This window comes from Perognathus longimembris, chromosome 3 (assembly GCF_023159225.1).
Source record: "Perognathus longimembris pacificus isolate PPM17 chromosome 3, ASM2315922v1, whole genome shotgun sequence".
Lineage (NCBI taxonomy): Eukaryota > Metazoa > Chordata > Mammalia > Rodentia > Heteromyidae > Perognathus > Perognathus longimembris.
The window spans coordinates 81,735,497-81,756,515 of record NC_063163.1 but is presented as its reverse complement, the minus strand read 5'-3'; the positions used below and the strand labels follow the sequence as shown (position 1 = coordinate 81,756,515).

General features: G+C 44.2%; 1 protein-coding gene across 8 annotated transcripts in view; it reads right to left on the bottom strand.

Annotated features, from left to right (window-relative positions):
- Positions 1-21,019, bottom strand: part of Cit (citron rho-interacting serine/threonine kinase) — a 176,565-nt gene that overhangs the window by 10,806 nt on the left and 144,740 nt on the right. For 6 of the 8 annotated variants that reach the window (XM_048342854.1, XM_048342855.1, XM_048342856.1 and 3 more), the window contains 11 exons: positions 13,634-13,774; positions 12,007-12,114; positions 10,084-10,246; positions 9,623-9,787; positions 6,276-6,413; positions 5,076-5,256; positions 4,605-4,696; positions 3,929-4,033; positions 3,556-3,725; positions 2,230-2,310; positions 1,943-2,078 (listed from right to left, as the gene is read on the bottom strand). In XM_048342854.1, the coding sequence (XP_048198811.1) occupies positions 1,943-2,078; positions 2,230-2,310; positions 3,556-3,725; positions 3,929-4,033; positions 4,605-4,696; positions 5,076-5,256; positions 6,276-6,413; positions 9,623-9,787; positions 10,084-10,246; positions 12,007-12,114; positions 13,634-13,774 (1,480 nt within the window). The remainder of the gene's footprint in view (positions 1-1,942; positions 2,079-2,229; positions 2,311-3,555; positions 3,726-3,928; positions 4,034-4,604; positions 4,697-5,075; positions 5,257-6,275; positions 6,414-9,622; positions 9,788-10,083; positions 10,247-12,006; positions 12,115-13,633; positions 13,775-21,019) is intronic. The other 2 variants (XM_048342857.1, XM_048342859.1) reach the window with 1 other exon arrangement.

Genomic DNA, 21,019 nt, shown 5'->3' with positions numbered 1-21,019 from the left:
TCAGGGACAGAGTTCAGGCCCCTTGACTGACCAAAAAAAAAAAAAAAAAAAAAAAGGTGTTTACTCTAAGGGGAAGGGGCACTGTAAGAAAACATTATTGGACTCACAGGTAAAATCTGACAAGGGACAATATAGCAGATATTTGTATCAGAACAAGGGTTAAAGCTCCTGAATGTAAACACTGTATCATGTAAAACTATTCTCTATGTTACAATATGACACACGTCACCATACATTGGCCAGAACCCCTATAGTATACAAGAGTGGGCCCTACTATAAGCACTGGACTTGGGAGATAATGTGTCAGTGAGGTCCATGGAGAGTAACAAACACACTGAGGGATGGGGATACTGACAGTACAGACAGAGGCTGTGTGCAATGTGCAGGGGAAATCTTCAGATCTTCCTCTCAGCTCTGCTGTGTATGTAAAACTGCTCTATGACTCAAGGGGATGAGTGAGGTTGGTAGTGATAGAAAGAATGATGGGTGGGGTGACAGAGATCAAGATGCACAGATGTTGAATCAAAACCCGTGTATGGGTGAGAATGTTGACCAGGGTGAGATCAATCAAGATATATTTGTAAACTGCTCTGTTACATGGCAATTCCTTTGTCCAACTACTTAAAGAATCATTTTAAAAACACATCCTCTTAAAGATAAAATTTTAAAGTTTTAAACTTGTCTAAAAAAACAAAATCAGGGAGGGAGGGAAAGGGAAAGTGGGGGGGGGGGCGGGGCAAAGAGCTGAGTGATCAAGAAAAGCCAATTCCCAACTCTATTATTTCAGTCACTGGATCTAGCCACGCCTGAAACATAACCTAATGAACAGATGTCTTTAAATACTGAGATAATAAATTATCAGTTATTCTTAAAAGGAAAAAAACTACTGCCAACAAAGAGAAAAGCAAATTGTGTCATTTTCATGTAAAAGAATACCCTTACTCTTCGGTTGAAGGTCATTCCTGAAATTAACTCAAATAAGTCAGGGAAAAAAACAAAGGAACATGTATGTGTGAGGAGAGAGGGGGAAAAAAAACCGTAAGATAGCAGCAAGTGGTGAATCTGGATGAAAGGTCTAAGAGAGGTTCTAGACTAAGAGAGATCCTATAGACTAAGAGAGATCCCCTAGATTAAGAGAGATCTCCTAGACTAAGACAGATCCCTTAGGCCAAGAGAGATCCCCTAGACTAAGAGAGATCCCATAGCGCTCGTGTGTAGATCCCGGGTCGTGAGAAAGCTCTCGTGGGTCATGCCCACCGTAGTACTGATGCTTTCAGAACAAAGGACTTGACTTTAATGAGTCTTTGAGGCATATCCCTTGCTATGGCTAGAAAATCTCTCAAGCATCCACGTGATTAGTGGCTTGGTCCTCAGGGAAGTACTTTTGGAAGACATTGGGGAGACTTTAAGAGGTAGGGCCAAGCAGGGGATCCTTGGATCACAGGGTGGGGCATTCTCACAAGTTGGTTCCTGACAGATCAGGGGAGCAATCCCCAGTCCCGCCTAGCCGTCCACCTAGCCGTCCTGAATGGAGGTGTGATCTGCTTGCTCCTGCACACACTCCTGCCATTCTATCCACACGGTGATGGAGCCACCAGGCAGCTCTCACCCAGCCAATGCTGTGCCCTTTGCACTTTGAGCCTCTGGAACTATGAGCCAAACAAACCTTTCTTCATCATTAGTAGATTGCCTCCGGACTAATACAGGCTCCTCCACTTGGGCTAATTGCTCATTGAGGCTGTAAGGCTAGGCTAGATTGGACACTACAAGGAAAGCAAATGTGGAGAGAGGCTTGGCATCATCAGGGACACAGTGGAAAGAACCACCACTGTTCCAATGGCTGCCAGGAGGGCCTACCTCCTGGGTATTATCATCACAAAATACAGCCCTCAAACGGTTCCCTTCCAAACTAAACAAAGAGACTGGGTCCTGCGCCTCACACCTGCTATCATGAGTAGCTTCTCCAGGTCCTTGATGATGTAAATTTGGAAGACAGCTCCAATTCCTGGGACGTGGGTTAAGGAGTTTTTCAAGACATTCAGTGCATATAGCCCTTCCTCGGTGCCCACCAGCACCACCTGTGAGGGGAGAAGAATTCCAAAGACAGAGTACAAACACAGTCAGACCTCCAGGACATCCCAGAACTGAAGCATCTAAGCCTACTCAGTCGGTTCTTTCTTGACACTGGAGGCTCAAACCCCTGCCAACTGACTGCCTGGGACACATTACCTGGTCACTGAAGGGCAGAGTACAGTTCATGTCTAGGCGGTCATCCCCTTCCAGTTTCAGCAGGGAGTTTCCAAGCAATTTCTTTCCATATGTAAAAGGAAAAAAAAAAAAAAACAACGACGACGACGACATAGATTGAACTGTTCATAACCAACTCATCCAGAGAGACAATAAGTTTAAAGTGAAGGTCAGAAACACACATCTGCTCTTAGATTGCACCTCCCACACACACCTCCTTTTTTTTCCTTTGGCAGTGCTAGGGACTGAACCCAGAGCCTCGCATATGCTAGGCAAGCGTTCCACCACTAAGCCATATCTCAAACCTCCAGCTCCAAAGTAAGACATGGTGTTAACTGCTATCTCTGGGACAGGTTTTAATTAGCCCAGTTATGACCTGGAGGCACAGGAAGTTCTTCTGTGATAGAAAATAAGCTGAAGCTACAGAGATTTCACCTGCCCAGGGTTAATAAGCCACATGGAAGGTTCTCCTTCCCCCACTAGGTTGCAGCAAAGGTGCAAAGCACAGCAACCAGCAGCAAACAACAAGCCCCGGGCTCTCTTTACCTGATCCAATCAGGCAGAAGCTTTTAAGAAATACAGCCATGGGCCTATTGTGCACATATTAACGTGGATTTCAGTAAAAGGCTCACACGGGTAACCACGAAACAGTTCATCCAAACAAAGTGACAAAGCTCTTTGCAGAATGCTCACAGTGAAGAATACCCCCACTACTAATGCCTGAAGCATTTATTAGAAGCTAAGTATCTGAAATGAGCTGTCTGGTCTTTGCTGGGGCAAACGCCCATGAGTGAAAGTGATGTTTGCATCTTAAAACATTCGGGGGGTAGGGGGAGAGAAGGGTGATATCAATCAAGGCAACTACAATTCTCACATCTTATGGATAAGGAGGATTCCAAACATGCTTAGAGAAGGGTAAATACTGTATAGCAAACACAGCCAGGAAAAGTGGTTAAAAAAAAAATCTGCCTGAAGTAGACGTGGCAGTTGGGAAACTATTGTGCAGCTCCGTGAATTACAACGCAAGCCTTCAAACCAAAGGAATGAACCAGAGTAAACAAGGAGCCAGGACTTCCTTATAAGCACACTGGCTCTGCTCCACCAGGCTGCTCCTGAGTTGGCTGCTGCTGCTGCCCCACCACAGCCTTGGAGTTTGGGCCTTCAACTCCACCAGACTGACTATGCCAGTCTGCAGCCATCACCCCTTGGAGAGGAGGGAAACTAATCCAGTCAATGGCATTGCCAGAGTTGGGACCCAAGGCCAGCCGCTCAACAAAGCAAGCTCCGGTGCCCCTGGTTTATACTCACAGCATCAGCTTCTGCTTTTTCTCTTGAAACTCGCCCCCCTGCCACCACTGATTCTAAGGCGGTGACCCAGCGCTGTTTGTCAGGAAAGCTAGGAGCCAGCAGGTAGAGGGTTCTCCCTGGCCAGCAGGTGGTATGTGGGTGAGACTCCATCTTCAGTATGTATGGGACATCTAGGAGAGTTCAGAAAGTACAGGATTGGGGGTGTGCACGACTCCAAATCCACAGATGGCCCTAAGACAGGAAAGATTCTGACAGAGTCCACAAGTCCCAGTGACAGCTGAGCAGAGGGAGCAGAGCCAAGCCTCCGGGTCCCCCTCCTGATTGGCCACGCCCAGCCCACCTACATGATGGGGCTCCTCCCGCCCTGCCTCACCTGCTTTGGCTGTATTTGCGAGTTCAGAAGCACCAACGGCACCGTGAATAGATACATCCCCGTCGGGAAGGCACAGCTCAAACTCTTCCACCGGCCTCTGTCCAGCTTGGTACAAAGAGGGAAGGCAGAAAGAAAAACAAAAGAACAGGAACAAGAACGAGGGGAGAAAAGAAAGAAAAGAGAAGAGAGGAGAGAGAGAAGAGAAAGACGAGGAGGAAGAAAGAGACAGGGTACGCGTGTAGGAAGGTGCACGAGGACAAGGATGGGGGGAAGATGTGCAGAGGAGGCAGAGAGGGAAGATAAAAAAAAAATAAAGTGTGTCAGATGAGAGGCACCGTCAAATTTCTGATGACGATGCGGATTTATGGGTTAGTTGGCTGAGGCGGAAGTTCTCTGAAGGTGTATTAGCAGGTGGAATCTTCGGGGCAGCACCCTGCGGGTCCTTCGGGGGGGAGACCTATAGATGTGAGTATCGCACCAATAACCTTTAGAGAAGTCATCTGGCTTTATAACTTGCAAAATGGGAAAGCGCAGAAGGCTCGCGAGGCAGTCCAAAAAAACCCAAAACATAACAAAACAACAAAACAGAAAGAAAACAAAGCCTTCCAAGGCCGACACTGGGAGTCTTGGGTGAAGCCACACGTGCAGTGAAATTCCCCCTGAATTATTAATTTACCTTCTCTGGCTTCGTTGTCATAAATGAGAACTTTCGATCCTTCCAGGACAATGTACTTCCGGTCCCAGCCTTGCTGTCCTCGTTTGTTATTCCTGGGAAAAGAAAGAAGGACTAGGAAAATGTCTGGATTTAGAAATTAAGTCAGGATGGAGATGGGGACAAGAGGATGAATGGACTTCAGAAACGTGTTTCTCAAACTGGGCACTGGTGGCTCAGACCTGTGATCCTAGCTACTCAGGAGGCCTGGATCTGAGGATTGTGGTTCAAAGCCAGCCCAGGCCAGCCTGAGCAGGAAACTCCATGAGATTCTTACCTCCAGTTAACCACTAGAAAACTAGAAGCTCAAAGTGATAGAGCGCACACACACGCACACACGCACACACACACACAGTTATTTCTCTAGAAACCATTAAGGAATGGAAAGGGTTTGTGGCAGCACCTACCCAAGGACACACCACCCTGCAATGGTACCTGGGCACTTTCATCCACCCCTCCAGGTGCAGGCTGCCACTGGGCTCCTTGCTCTGGAGGCCTGGGGAGTTCATTTTGTCCCGGCAGAAGGCCTCAGTGAAGTGCGTGGCATATTCGGCAGGCAGGCCGCAGGTGGCTGGCAAGCAGGTGGAGCACTTGGGATGACACATCACCTGACATTCTGGGGAAATGAAAACAAGCCTGACTGAGCTTGGACAGCTCCCTTCCTTTGCCAGCCAGGCCCAGGACTCCTCTACCCCCAGGCAGGCCCCTGTCACTGAGGCTGAGCCTCCAGGCAACCCCTCAGCTGTCCCAGGCACCAGGCTCCTGGGAAGAGAGGAAATTGAGAGAGCTACACACTAGACTCAATTTTCCTGGCTTCAATCCTGTCTAAAGGCTGTGTGGAAAGGAATGTATCTGCATGTTTCAGCTGGAGTCAGGTGGGGAGAAACCAACCTGACAAAAAAGGAGCTGGAGACTAGCAAAGACTGAGGCATTGTACATGACAAGGTGGAGTTATAAGCTGAAGGCATGTTGGAAATCATGGTTTTTGTTTTTTTTTCTTTGCCAGTCCTGGAGCTTGAACTCAGGGCCTGAGTACTGTCCCTGGCTTCTTTTTGCTCAAGGCTAGCACTCTGCCACTTGAGCCACATTGCCACTTCTGGCCGTTTTCTATATATGTGGTGCTGGGGAATCGAACCCAGGGCTTCATTTATACAAGGCAAGCACTCTTGCCACTAGGCCATATTCCCAGCCCTCATGGTTTCTTTAATGGGTAAAACTGTCATCCACTGGATGAAAAGCCTGGTGATGAATGCATGATATGATGAAGAGCTAAAAACTAAAACAGCCAGGCACTGGTAGCTCACACCTGTAATCCTAGCTACTCAGGAGGCTGAGATCTGAGGATCACAGCTTGAAGCCAGTCAGGCAGGAAAGTCCCATGAGACTCTTCTCTCCAATTAACCATCAGACAACCAGAAGTGGCACTGTGGCTCAAAGTGGTAGAGTACTACTAGCATTGAGCAAAAGAAACTCAGGGACAGCGCCAAGGCCCTGAGTATAAACCCCACAATCAACTAAAAAAAAATCACTTTCCTGATGATCTTTTTGCAGATGGAGTTGCACAGGTGACCCATGGATGGGTTTTTTCAGATGGAGGTGCAAGGTGCCCCACAGATGTGTGACCACAGCTCTTACCAAGACATTTAGATGCCTGGCGTCCAAAGTGCACAGTGTCCAAGCACACAGCACACTTGGTGGCTCGCATGTTCAGTCCTACATTAAATCGGTGAGGAATGTTGTGGTGCATGCGCTCCTTAAGACGCCGGCTGAATTCTGGAGGGGGAAAAATTAAGTGTAGTCAACTCAGAGAAAGGGCACATAAGCATTTTCAAATCATAACTAAGATTAGGAATTCAATCCAAAATGCACGAAGAACTCCAAAACCCAGGCATGGGTGGCTCACACCTGTAATCCTAGCTACTCAGGAATCTGAGATCTGAGGATCACAGTTCAAAGCCAGCCTGGGCAAGAAAGTTTGTGACATTCTTATCTCGAATAAACTACTCAGAAAAAGCTGGAAGTGGCACTGTGGCTCAAGTGGTAGAGCACTAGCTTTGAGCCAAAGAAACTCAGACAGTGCTCAGGCCCAGAGTTCAAGCCCTAGGACCAACCAAAAAAAGAAAAAAATCAGTAATTCAATAATTTGAACACGTCCCTGGAAGAGGATGAACAGTGTGGTGAATAAACACCTGAATAGATGTGCACCATCATTAGCCCATAAAGATATGCAAATTCAAGTAACCATGAAATACCCCTTCTCAAGTAGTAGGATTTCTAGAGTCCAAAAAATGGGACACTAGAGTTGGTAAGAATGTAGAGAAGCTGGAACTCTCAGACACTGCTCCTGAGAATGTAAATCTCTCAGAAGATAAAAGCTGCCATGTTTGAACACAGTCTAGCAGTTCCTCAAAAACGGAACATGGCAGGGTGCTGGTGGCTCATACTTGCAATCCTAGCTATTCAGGAAGCTGAGATCTGAGGATGGAGGTTCAAAGCCAGCCTGGGCAAGAAAGTCCATGGGACTTTTATCTCCAATTACCCACCAAAAATGTATGAAGTAGAGATGAGCGAAATAATTCAGGAACAGCACCCAGGCCCTGAGTTCAAGCCCCAGGAGCGCGTGCACATGTGCACACGCGTGCATACACGCACACACACACACACAAACACACAAGGACTCAACATATACGTACCCACAAAAATGTTATATAACCATTCATAACTGTATAATTCGTGATAGGTAAGACAGAAACAATTGAAATGCCTATCACTAGATTAATGGATAAACAAGATGTGCTATTAATATGATGGACTACTATTCAGCTGTAAAAGGAAATGGGGTATAAACTCATGCTGCGACACTAATAAACCTCAACCATATAATGCTCTGTGAAAGAAGCCGGTCATCTGAGTTTCATGTGCACAGATGCAGAACAAATCCAGGGTTGGAAAGGAGATTGGTGGTTGCCTCCTAATGAGGGCTTTATTTCGGGGGGGGGGGGTGGGGGGAGCTTGGGGGAGCAGATGAAAATTACAAAACCTGTGTGAACTTACTGAAAAACATTGAATTGTGTATTTTAAGTTTGTGGAAATAATAACACCATTGTGAAAAGCATTCATTGGGAAACTTAGCACTAACACGTACATCTAGATTTCTATGAATCCTTAAAGCTTCCATCACCTGGCTATTAGGAATGAACTTTCAATTAAGAGCACCTCCCCAGTAGAAGACTATCATGGTGGCAAGGATGTGTGTGAAGGCAAATATATGAGCTGTTAAATATTTCAGTCACAAAACCTTTGCTTTCCAGATGAAATGAGATATCTAAGAGCTTTGCAGAATCCAATTTAAAAGAAACCACTTTAATATTATTATAGAATTTCTCATTATTACATGTAAGAAATAACTGGAGAATTCTTTTATGTCCGTTTTTTTTTTTCATGAATAACCTTTTGTTCAAAACTTAACTTTTTTAGTCTCAAAGAACTGATCTTACTTTCAGATTTGAGTCTGTTAAAATTAAAAGGGCTGCTCTCCTTGTTCCTCCAATGTAACAGGCTCCACTCCCCGGGTGACCTAGCTAATTAAAGGCAACTTCAAAAAGAGGAAAGCTCAGGATGCAAACTCCTGAATCCCATTCTGGTAGGTTCTCCTTATAACACCACCTGCTTCCCAACAGGCCATCAACCGAAGTATGGCAGGATGAAGACACTATAATGCTAAATCACAGCTCCACTCTAATTCTCCAACCATTTCCTGGGGCCTTTTTAAAAGTCCACTTCCTGTCTAAGTGACAGAGGACTTCTGAGACCACAAAGAAAACTCCTTACCCTGGTGGAAGTCATCTCTACAGTGGCACACATGACCAAAACTTGCAATGCACAGAACCTTTAACCCGATGATCCATTTCCCCCAAGGATTTTATCACACAGCCACAAAACCCACAGTGGTAACAGGATGTTCTTTATGTGACACCAAGAGACTGTAACCACATACAACCCATCAACAAAGGCCTGTTCAATAGGTGAATATAGGAACATATCATGAATACTAACCTTGAATAGGAAATATTCCAAGGTAACACTGAAAGGATTTTGCAGTGTACAGCATAGTATGCTATGGTATTTAAACAGGGCTAAGAAAAATACTCTCATATCCTTAGATTTGCAAAATATAACACTCATGAATTAATACAGATGTGGCTGCATGCATGAACCATCACTGGAAGACAGAAACAGCTGACTTGTGAGTAAGGGATGCAGAAGGGAAGCTTACTGTGCTTCTTACTCTCTAGAATTATCTGTAATTTTTTACCAGAATCTCAATTTCTTAGAAAGCTGAAAATAAATTCTGTATGACTCTAACCTTTAAGCACAGATCTGGTTTGTGTGAGTCCCCCGCAAAGTTCTTCTTTTGGCGGGGGGGGGGGAGGGGGGGGAGCTTGAACTCAGGGCCTGGGCACTGTCTGTGAACTTTTTCACTCAAGGCTAGCACTCTACCACTTTGAGCCACAACTTCACTTCTGACTTTTTTAGTAACTTATTGGAGATAAGAGTTTCACAGGCTTTCCTGACCACGCTGGCTTCGAACCAGGATCCTCAGATCCCAGCCTCCTGAGTAGCTAGGATTTGAGGAGCCACCAGCACCTGGCTTCCAAAAGTTCTTAGGTTGAAAATAGAACCTCCACACTGGCATGCTGATAGTGTTTGAGGTGAAGCCTTGGGAGATAATTAGGGGTAGATGAGGTCATTGCCTCTATAAGGGGATGACATGTCTTCATAAGAGGAGGAAGGTACAGCTGAGCTGGGCACTTGCCGCATCCTTGCCATGCTGTGATGCAGTACAAGGCCCCATCTGACACTGGTGAGCCACACACATAGACTTCCCAGCCTCCGGAACCATGAGTCAAATAAACTGATAAGCTGCCCAGTCTCAGGGGGTTGTGGCACAGTAACAGGAAACAGTTAAGACAAGAACATACCCTCTGGAGTTGAAGACTCCTTTCTGCGGCTGGACGGCGGGGCGAGCAGACTCATGGCACTGGGCTGATGCTCAGGTGACCGCACAATGGCAGACATGGCAATCTGCTGCCTTGCAGTGGCTGGCGTAGATGGGTGCGGGTGGTCCGTGGCTTTGCGGTGGGCAGCTGCAAAGACACCAGCACAATGCCTATTGGTTAACTGAGTCGCCAAAAGGGCCCCACCAAGCAGACTGGCCCTGAGTTGCCTTTTGAGTTACCCCAAGAACAAAAGGCCATGCACCATGCCACCTTGGCCACACCAAGGAGACTAGAAATATGTCAGACCTGGAATTATCTGGGATGCAAGTGCATGGGCCAAAACAAAGTTGCAGAGCTAGTTTTGGCCAGTCTCATGGAAATCAAATCATCTCATCATGCCCACCATAAATCTGGAGCACTTCACAGATCTTAAGAGTCCCTACCTTCCTCCCGGGCGGACCGGAGCTCAATGCGGGTCTTCTGAAGAGCTTCCTCTAGCTCTGCACAGCGAGCTTTCTCCTTCTCCAGGGCCAGCTTCAGCTCATTGTACTGCAGAGGAACCTGTGTGGGCAAAGCAGGGTCCTCTTTCCGTCGACTAAATAAACCCTAGCAATGGAAACAGAGATATCTCCTAACTCCTTGAAACTGGCACTGTGCACTAGCTAGAGGAAAGCTGACTCGGGAGGAGCAACCCACCAAGGCCAGGCACATACTCACTGTAAGTGTGTTTAGTAAAAATGGCATGTGAAGGGGGGAAAGGGAGAGGCTAAGCCTCAGCCCATTCCAGCCGGCTGAAAAAAAAAGTATGGGGGGAAGGGGGAGGAGGGAAGGTGGAAGTTTTCGCCAAGAGGTTTAAAGATGCTTGAACCGCCTCCACCTCTTCCTTTAGCATTCCCAGGGCAGGAGAGTCATTCCCGAGAGTCTTTCCCCCTCAAAAAAATGGAATCAGGAGAGATGGAGCATGGAGCCAGGAAGGCTGGTTCAGAGGTCATTCCTGCCTTTGAACTTGTCTCATGGTGCTTCATTACAAGACACAGAGAAAAATGTTTTGGAAAAAAACAACACAGAAATAAAAAAAAAATTAAATGATATAAAAATGAGGGGCTTACTAAAATAGGCAAAATGAAAACATCAAATGGACATGGAAGGGAGAAAAAAAAATCAGATAATGCATGACAATAAAAATGGAAAAAAGAAATGGAAACCCCAACAACATCAAGTGACATAACCAGACAACAGTCCGCTGCTAAAATAAAGAAGATTAAATTATCATGAGTATAAGGTAAGGCCACTCAAAACGCAAGAAAATCCTTTCCTGAGGTCTGCGCTTAGTAGGAGGCAATCCGTGAAATGCTGTGCTTGCCCTTTACAGGACAGAGAGCACCAGGATCGCTGGGAACAACTGGGGACCCTAGGCTTCCACTCCTTTCTCCTAGGATTCTGGGTCATCAACCCCTTTCCCATAGAATCACTGCCACAGCAGCCTGGGAAGGAAACTGGGAAATCCTTCTACCTTTCTGAAACTGAAAACACTGAAGCTAGGACAAGGGCATCTGCAGTCTGGGATGGTGTAAGAACAAGCTTAGGAAAAGCAATCCTCCCGTGTACGTAACTCTGCCCATAGCTGGCTTGCCTTCCTTAGTTGATACTTGACTGGTTATAATTTAGAGGAGAACGGTACAGCACCAAAGAGGAGGGGGCAGCCCTTAGGCAGGTCATTTCAACTTCTTAGGTCTTTTTTAGCCAATTACAGGCATTAGACTAGCTGGGGAATATATAATCCCAGAACTCGGGAGGCCAAGGCCAAAAGATACTGAGTTCAAGGGAAGCCAAGGCTACATAATGAGTTATAAACCAGCCTGGGCTTACACAGCAAGACTCTGTCATGAAATTAAACTAACTAAATGGGACTAGATCTCACACAGGTGATCTAAGAACAGGAGTCTCTGGCCTATATGACCTGCCCATCTCTTGGAAGACCTATAGACATGACATGCCAAGCCCTTCAGAGTCCAGTGCCTATGACCTTCAAACCTGTTTGGAGTCCAGCATATATCACCTATGTATTAATCTCTCTCTGTGTACACCACTCCCACAATGCCCTGGCCACTTCATGGGAGGAAAAAACAAAAACCTCTCACTTGGAGAAAGGCACTATGATTCTGATGACCTGAACCATTTGTTGGACGTCATCAGTGACACCCACTGATAAAGACTATCCTAATTACATCTACACCTATTTTTCAAGCCACTCCTCCCCAAAAGAAGATGCATATTTTTCTCCTATGTTCCTATGATCACATCTGCTGACTCATAATGGATGGAATGGAACTGGCAACTGCCCCTCGTCAAACACTTTGACCCACCTTTTTCTTTTTAGCAGGTTGGTCCATTTTGGCTTGCAGAAAATCAATGAGTTTGGTTTGTTGAGAAATAGTGCCTTCCATTTTCACCTTTTCATGAGAATAGAGAACCTAAAATTCATGAAAAAAAAAATCCTCAGAGTCTAGAAGCAGACTTTAAAAAGTGATACTTTTAAGGAAAAGGTTGGGGCTGTAGCTCAGTGGTAGGTACAGTGATTGCTTAGCATGCACAGGCTCTGCGTTCAATCCCCAGTAACACACAAAGATAGGTACGCACACACGCGCACGTGTGCACGCACATACACACACTCACACAGATGGGGATGGGAACAGTGGCTCGTATCTGTAATCATGGTTATGCAAGAAGGATTATGACTTGAGACCAGCTGTGGAAAAAAAGGTAGTGAGACCCTATCTCAACCAATAACTGGACATATTGGTAGATGACAGATGCCTGTCATCCCAACTATACACGAAATACAAAAAGGCAGATGGCAGTCCAGACCAGCCTGGGGGGGCGGGGGGAGGGGATCTAAGACCCTGTTCAAAAAATGAGAAACAAAAAAGTTAGCGGTGTGGCTCAAGTGGTAGAGTACTTGCCTAAAAAGAACAAGGCCCCAAGCTTAAACCTCAGTATACTGCCAAAACAAAGTAGATTTCAAACTACTAGGCACAGGAAATTCAACACCAACAATACTGGGCTAATGCATATTTTGACCTGTTTTTATTACAAGGTGAAAAAAATGGATGGAAAGATATTATAAAGCAAAAATACCCACTGGTTAACTGTAGGATCCAGTATCACTGAATGTATGAAAATTTTGATAATTAAATGCTGGGGGAGTTAAATGTGTCATTCAATAGTATACAGCATGAAGATACTTATTACCATGCTTTGCCTCTCAACAGGATTGCTTTTTGAGCCAGAGAGTGCTAAGAACTGAGCACCTTGCTTATGCTAAGCACATACTCTATCACGGAGCTACTTCCCCAGTCCTGCATTGAGGTATATATATATATATATATGTATGTGTGTGTGTGTATGTATGTATGTATGTATATATATGTATGTATGGATATGGATATGTATATGATCATTAAGTAGTTGTCCAAAAAGAGATGCCATTCAACACAGCAGTTTATGAATACAGTGCATCTTGATCAATGTCATCCCTTTCATCATTCTAATCCATCCCTCCCAACCCACTCCTTTCCTCACTTTTCTTAATTTTGTATGATATGTACTGAATTTTTTTTGCCAGTTTGTGCATATAATACATCTGGATCTGTGTCACCCCTTCAACATTGTCAGCCCCCCTTGATACACCCTCCCCTTATCTCTCTTAATTTTGTGGTGTATACAATGAATTCTTTCATTGCATCCTCCCCTCTTTCTCCCTTTTATTTATCTAGGCCTTTCTCCTCCCCGCCACCTCCCCCCCCATGCAAGTACCCATTTGCTGGTGTTCTATTTGGCTTTAACTTTGCCTTTCTAAACAATTACATTTTTGAGCTCTCCATAGAGTCTATTATACTTCAGCTAATTCATTAGTAACCGCTTACATACTACCCAGTGTGTTTGCCTACAGCATTCAGTTTTTCTTAACAGATTTCCTTTACAGGTCTTCACCTGAATGTTTTCCAACTGGTATTCCAGATCACTTCTTTCTGTCTTGAGCAGATCAGCCCGATCTAGGGCTTCTTGTAGGCCTTGAGTCAGACGGAAAATGTGGTTCTTCTGCAGGTCCATCTGCTGCTGTAACTTGGCTTGCTAAGTAGGAAGAAGAGCCAGAGAAAGGCTTAACACCTCACAGGACACATATGCCTCCCTGCTCTTCCTCTTCCCAGGTCATGTCCGACATGACACCAGTTGAGCTTAAGAAAGCATCTCCTTCCAGAATTACCACTAGTCTGCTAAGATGACGTGACCACAGGTAAAAGGAATTTGAGAGCCAGGCATTGGTGGCTCACAGCTATAATCCTAGCTACTCAGGAGGCTGAGATCTGGCAGTAGCAGTTTAGTCTACGGCCATACCACCCTGAACATGCCCGATCTCATCTGACAGTAGCAGTTTGAAATCAGCCTGGGCAGAAAAGTCTGTGAGATTCTTATCTCCGATTAACTACCAAAAAGCCAGAAGCAAAACTATGGCTCAAATGGCAGAGTGCCATCCATGGGCAAAAAAGCTAAGCAATAACTTCCTGGTTAAGAGTTTAAACACACACACACACACACACACACACACACACACACACACACACACACACACTGTATAGGCAATGAGCGGTGCACAGAAGGGATCACACCACTCCAAATCTCACGACTGCCCACAGGTACACAAGGCCACAATTCTAGGATGCATACCTGCAATGTGAGGAAGAAGGAAGAGCAAGATCCAGATAGAATATACAGGAGTTGGTAATACTCACATATGGGGGGAGTGGAGAGGTTTATTATACTGAAAGTAGTTCTGTGCTGAAAAAAATCTGTTGCGATTTTTACAATGGAAATCAACCAGAAAATAGGGCAGAGTGCAGAGATACTGGTTTTATGGCTCACTTTTCTAAAATGTGTATATCTTTTCCTTAATGTGTTCCATCTTGATAGGATGATGCTTGATTTCATCCAAAAACTGAGCTATCATCTAACCATCCTGGCTTGGGCCCAAACAATCTCTTCCCTAGTGCCTCAGACTCCCTGAGGAGAGCGAGACAGCGGCAGAGGGAGAGAGAGAGAGAGAGAGCTAGCAAAGAGCAATTTACATTGTTAGGGGAGTCTTCAAATGGGCAGAATTTGCTAGTTGTCTTCCTCTTGCTTCACTTTTCTCTGTCTGTATTTTGCTTTCTATTTCTACCCCTCACCTGTCCTTCCTGTTAAGAGGTAACTACTTCCTTGGCGCACTGTGTTGGAGGAGGAAGAACCTGGACTTTGGAATCTTCCCGACCCTGGTTTAAATCCTGGCACAAGTATGACCTTGGGCAGGCAGCTCAGATTGCCTCTCAGAGCTTCATGTTCTTCATCTGAGGGTTGGGTACACCCCTGCATTTCTGGAAGATACAGTGAGCGTAGTACATAGCATATAGTAGGTGCTTAATGAATGTTGGTATGCATCATCACCTTTGTCCCTCTATCTTCCTTCCATCCAATTCACTGCTCCCTACCATCTCTTCCCACCAACTTAACCGTAAACAAGACATACTAGAGATCACTCACTGGGCCAGGGTGTATCACTTGGAATTTAATCAAACCATGGAATTCCCCTTAGGAAAAAAGAAAAAAACAAAAACAGCTAAGATGGCCTCTGAAAAGGAGGTAGCCCCCCTCTCCCCAAGTATAAGATCATTTCTCCCATAAATTATCCTCTTTAGTGTCTTCTAACTATTTTAGGACAACATTAATTAGTAGTCAGGAACTACAGAAACAAGTGATGGGAACAAGGATCTATTTGGTGACAGCTGGGCCCCAGAATAAACATATCAACTGTCCATGAGCTTTCCAAGAAATAGGCTGGTTATTTACTATAATAAAAAAAACAAAAAACAAGAGTGACATTTATAACTATGAAATAACCTTCCACCCACATACCTACCTACCTTCCTTCCTGCCTGCCTGCCTGCCTGCCTGTCTTCCTCTCTGCCCTCTCCTCTCCTCATTCTAACAAGAGCTGAGCAATGTGGAGATGACCTTCAGGACAACTAGGCCCTCAAGGAGAATCAGACTGTGATCAAATGCTTTTCAAAGCCTTTTAGCTGCTGCCCAGAGAGAGACAAATGAAGGCATATTCATAGTCACTGTTAGACTGACTGAGAGGTGGGTCCTTGTGGGAGAATTAATTTCTCTGACCAAAAGGAAGACTTAGCCTCAGCAGAGTCACTTCAATGCCGGTCAGCATACTGACAGGCTCCTGGGAACATATTCCCAGCTAGAAGTTTCTTTGTGTCTGTGGGCCAAAGGATGCCACCTTTTGTCAGGAGAACCTCCCCTTCCCCCATACAAAGTCTCCCTGAGGAGACTGGTTTGCACAGCTGCCTTTAGTGATAGTTACTCATTATAGATAGGATAGCTTCTTCTTAGCAAATCGCAAATTCCCTTCTCAATAATCTGGATAGTTTCTTCCCATAGTAAACAGAGAAGTCTCCTCTAGGTGCATAGAGCCCTGGTCAAGGTCCGGAGCAAATAGTAGCTAGGTAGTAAATAGTTTGGCCCTAAATAAGTAAACTCTCTTTGAAGCAGTAAAATTTTGTAGCAGATAAACTTCTATGTTAGTGTCCTTCCTCCCAGAAATGGCGTTCCTCAAATTCTTGTAGTTATAATGGATAATATGCTGTGTTAACCTCTACCCTGAAACTTCTAAGTTGATTTCTAATGATATATGCTGTGTTAACTTTTACCCTGAAACTTGTAAGTTGATTTCTAATGATATATAAACCCTGGCCCTCCTGAAATAAAGTATGCATTGGTTCACTCGCCTTGCATCCCCCGTGTCCTGACTATGGTTGTAGTTCCAGGGTCCAACAGGTCCTACTGAAATGGTTCGACTTGTCCAACATTGTGTGAGGGTAACAGAAAGCTAAGTAGATGCACCAGCTGCTGGGCGATGACTGGAACGTAAAATCACTCCAGAAAGCAGGAGGGATGAAGCAAAACCAACCAGAATAGGTTTCATAGGAGGGAATTTTTTTTTAAGCAACAGAATTTTCTTTTAACTTTGTGAAACTGATTGGATATAACAGGTCAAAGAACCCAGGTAAAGCTAGGGTCCGGTGACTCATGCCTATAATCCTAGCTACTCAGGTGACTGAGATCTGAGGACCATGGTTTGAAGACAGACTAGGCAGGAAAGCCTATGACACTCTAATCTCCAATTAACCACTAAAAAAAGCTGGAAGTGGAGGTGTGGCTCACATGGTAGAGTGCTAGCCTTGAACAAAAAAAAGCTCTGGGACAGCACCTGAGTTCAAAGCCCTAGAACCAGCATTAAAAAAAAAAAAAAAAAAAAAAAAAAAGCCAGGCATTGATGGCTCACGACTGTAATTCTAGCTACTCAGGAGGCTGAGATCTGAGGATTGCAGTTCAAAGCCAGCCCAGGCAAGAAAGGCTGTGAGACTCTTATCTTCAATTAACCAATAGAAAACTGGAAGTGGTGCTGTGACTCAAGTGGTAGAGCAATAGCCTTGAGCTGAAGAGCTCAGGGACAGTGCCCAGGCCCAGAGTTCAAGCCCCACAACTGAATATATATATATATATATATATATATATATATATATATATATATATATATATATATATATGAACCCAGGTAATTGGCAGAGGTATACAAAGTCCAGTTGAGAGATGGAAATATCCCACTTGGACCACATACAGACTACATGGACTTCGAAAGACTATCTTTGGAACAACTGATCTTCCAGACAAGCTTGGGGGAATTTCACTTAGGAAAATGGAAGTCATTTGGACTGGGAGAGATATTTGGATATCTAATAGACCATCATGGAGATAAGAAAAACAGTTATCACAGGATTGTTGGAAGGACAGTATAATTCAATTCATATAAAGTACATGGTTACCTAGCATATAGTAAGAACTAATTATATATTATTTGGGATTTTTGTTTGTTTTGCTTTGCTGTGTTTTATTTTTGTGGTGCTGAGATTAGATCTTTATTTGTGCTAGGTAAGTACTAAGTAAGAGCTACCTCTCTGTCCCTTACTTATTCTGATTATTAAACAAGGCACTTTTATATATTTGGTTGACTATACCCACACTATTCTCCAATTCCATTTATTTCAACATAATAGAAGGTTCTAGTAGGTTCTAGTTCAAAATTAGAAAAGAAAAAAAAAACCCTCAGAACTAGAGTCACTATAAATATTTGGTGGCTCCACAAGGCCTGCCTGGAAGAAGTTGAAGAAAGGATTTTCTCTCTTGACTGGAGGCATTTGACAAAGATTAGTAATGGATATTTTTTCCTCTGGCATTACTTCTAACGGACCAGTAGTGGTTCTAAAGTGTGGTGTCAAAAGAGCTGCAAAGGCCATTTCAAGTCTCAGGGCAATGATTTAGGAGAATGGCCCACTAGTAAAGTTTATCAGAGGCAAGCATAAAGAGGAATGATTGGCATTTGGACTAGATAACATAAAAGTGTCTTCTATTCTGAGAAGTGTAGGCCCGAAGGGTAAAGCACTTGCCTAGCAAATACAAGGCCCTGCAGCCACACTTCAGTTCTGACAAAATAAAAAGACACTGTACTGCCTGGCTCCTGTGGCTCATGCCTGTAATCTTAGCTGCTCGGGAGGCTGAGGTCTGAGGATCAAAGTTCAAAGACAGCCTGGGAAGAAAAGTCCCTGTGAGATTCTTATCTCCCATTAACCATTCAAAGGCTGGAAGTGGAGCTGTGGCTCAAGGGGTAGAACACTAGCCTTGAGCACAAGGAAGCTCAGAGATAGCAGCCAGGCCCTGAGTTCAAGCCCCACAAAAAACAGACCAAAAAAAAAAAATGCCTCTGCACCTATGAAGAGTACATTTAGCCTGAGCCCTGGGCCAATGTTAATCAAGTATACAACCAAGGGTCCCAAACACCACATTGGACAATAGACACCGTTCTTTGTTTCATCATAGTTTCATTGGTCTGTAAGTTCTATGTCAAGCAGATGTCTGTGCTCAAATATCTATCTGTGAGGTACAAACTGGGAAACTGGAAATATTCCTATGTAGGTTAGAACTGAGAACGAGGGGACTGAGTCAAGCTCCTAGCATTCTATTCCTGGCATTGTCACTGACTCACCATTTAACCTTGGACCAAAGTAGTGAACTGTCAGGACCAGCTCCCCACCTTCGGGGGTGGGGAGGGGGGGCGGGGGACAGGACAGGCAGGAACATGGAGTATTTCTTTTCTGTTGCTAGAATAATGGGCAACAGCACTGGTTATTTCTTTTCTGTTGCTAGTATGTGCCTAAAGTGGGAACATCACCTATTCATTGCAGATAGAAGACTGTAATTCTCCATTTGACCGCATGGTAGACTGAAAAGTTCTATTACTGATTGAGAATCCCTAATCCAAAACTCAAAAATCTGAAATGCTTCAAAACGTTTTGAGGGCCTCATGAGTACAAAATTCTCTGCCCAAGTGGATGCCAGTGGCTCACACCTATAATCCTAGCTACTAAGGAAACTGCGATCTGAGGATTGTGGTTTGATGCCAGCTCAGGCAAAGAAGTCTTCTCTCCAATTAACCACCAAAAAAGTGGAAGTGGAGGTGTGGCTCAAGTGGTAGTACACCAGCCTTGAATGAAAAGTCTAAAAAACAGCACCCAGGCCTTGAGTTCAATCCCCAATACTTACACCAAAAACAAAAATAAAAAATTCCATATCTGATCTCATAACAGGTCACAATCAAAATGCAGATGCACTGAAAATATTATATAAAATTATTTTCAGCTGGGCGCCAGTGGCTCACACCTGTAATCCCAGCTACTCAGGAGGTTGAGATACTGAGGATCACGGTTCAAAGCCAGCCTGGGCAGGAAAGTCCGTGAGACTCTTATCTCCAATTGACCACCAGAAAACCAGAAGTGTCACTATGGCTCAAAGTGGTAGAGCACAAGCCTTGAACTAAAGAGCTAAGGGAGAGCACCCAGGCCCAGAGTTCAAGCCCCATGACCAACACACACACACACACAAAAAATCATTTTCAGTTTGCATAGGTTTTCAGTCTAATCTGTTTATGTAAGTGTAAATGAATTTGTGTTTGTGTGTCCTATCCCTGAGATGTCTCATTAAATACATGCAGATTGTTCAACTAAATAAAATCTGAACAAACAAATCAGAAGTATTTAGATAAAGGAAACTCAACATGAATATTGTTCTTGTGACCATGTGGTAGATTTCATTCATATATTTGTGCATACATTTTCTCATTAAGTTTTTTTTTTAACAGTGGCACTATCATTTTAACAATTTTTTCTCTCCTGTGTGTGTGTGTGCACACACGCGCACTTCTAAGAATCAAGCCCAAAGCCTCCTGCATGGTAGGCTACCCTAACTGTTTGTAAGTGTATGATTCAGTGATATAAAAAAATGTTGATTTTGATATGCAACCATCATTGCCACCTCCAGAACTTTCTGTGACTCCCACCTAAACTTAATTTTATAAGGTGTTCTATGAAATACTTTCACAGTCACCTGCAATATGTTCACTACTTTGCCAACTTAACAGCATGGCCGTTTTCTATCTGCAGAGCTCCTTAGGATTTATGAGTGGATATAACAGGGAATATTGGGTAAATCAACTGCCAGGATCACTATTGGTCAAATGGAATCCTTTGGAGTTTAACTTTTCATTAAATATCTTCATGAAGTGCATTTGTAATTCAATATACAGGGTTCTGGTTGGGGATGGGACGTTGCCACCAATTTAACTAGCAATTTCCAGAGTAGTAGGGAAAGATACGTAAAATAACATCGGGGCAGGGAGGGGGGTTCAGAGATTACTTTGAACTTTTTTTTTTGTTTTGTTTTTGTTTTTTGGCCAGTCCTGGGCCTTGGACTCAGGGCCTGAGCACTGTCCCTGGCTTCTTTTTGCTCAAGGCTAGCACTCTGCCACTTGAGCCACAGCGCCGCTTCTGGCCGTTTTCTGTATATGTGGTGCTGGGGAATCGAACCTAGGGCCTCGTGTATCCGAGGCAGGCACTCTTGCCACTAGGCTATATCCCCAGCCCTGAACTTTTTATATATCAAAAGCAGAGCATAATTTTTTAATTGAATCGAGCACATGTTCAAAAGCCCTCATGAAATGGAGTGCTCAGCAAATCTGATCAAATCTCAGGCCGATGTAGGAAGCTAATTGGCATGGATGTTCTAGCAGCATGAAAACTTAATATACTTTGAATATTAATTCTAAAGAACAATTAAACTCAATATTCATTCAGCTATGTGCTTAATAAGTCTCTTCTCAACACAGCTTTATTGCTAGCTTGACGCTTTGTTGAACACCATAGAGGAGACAAATGACAGAGA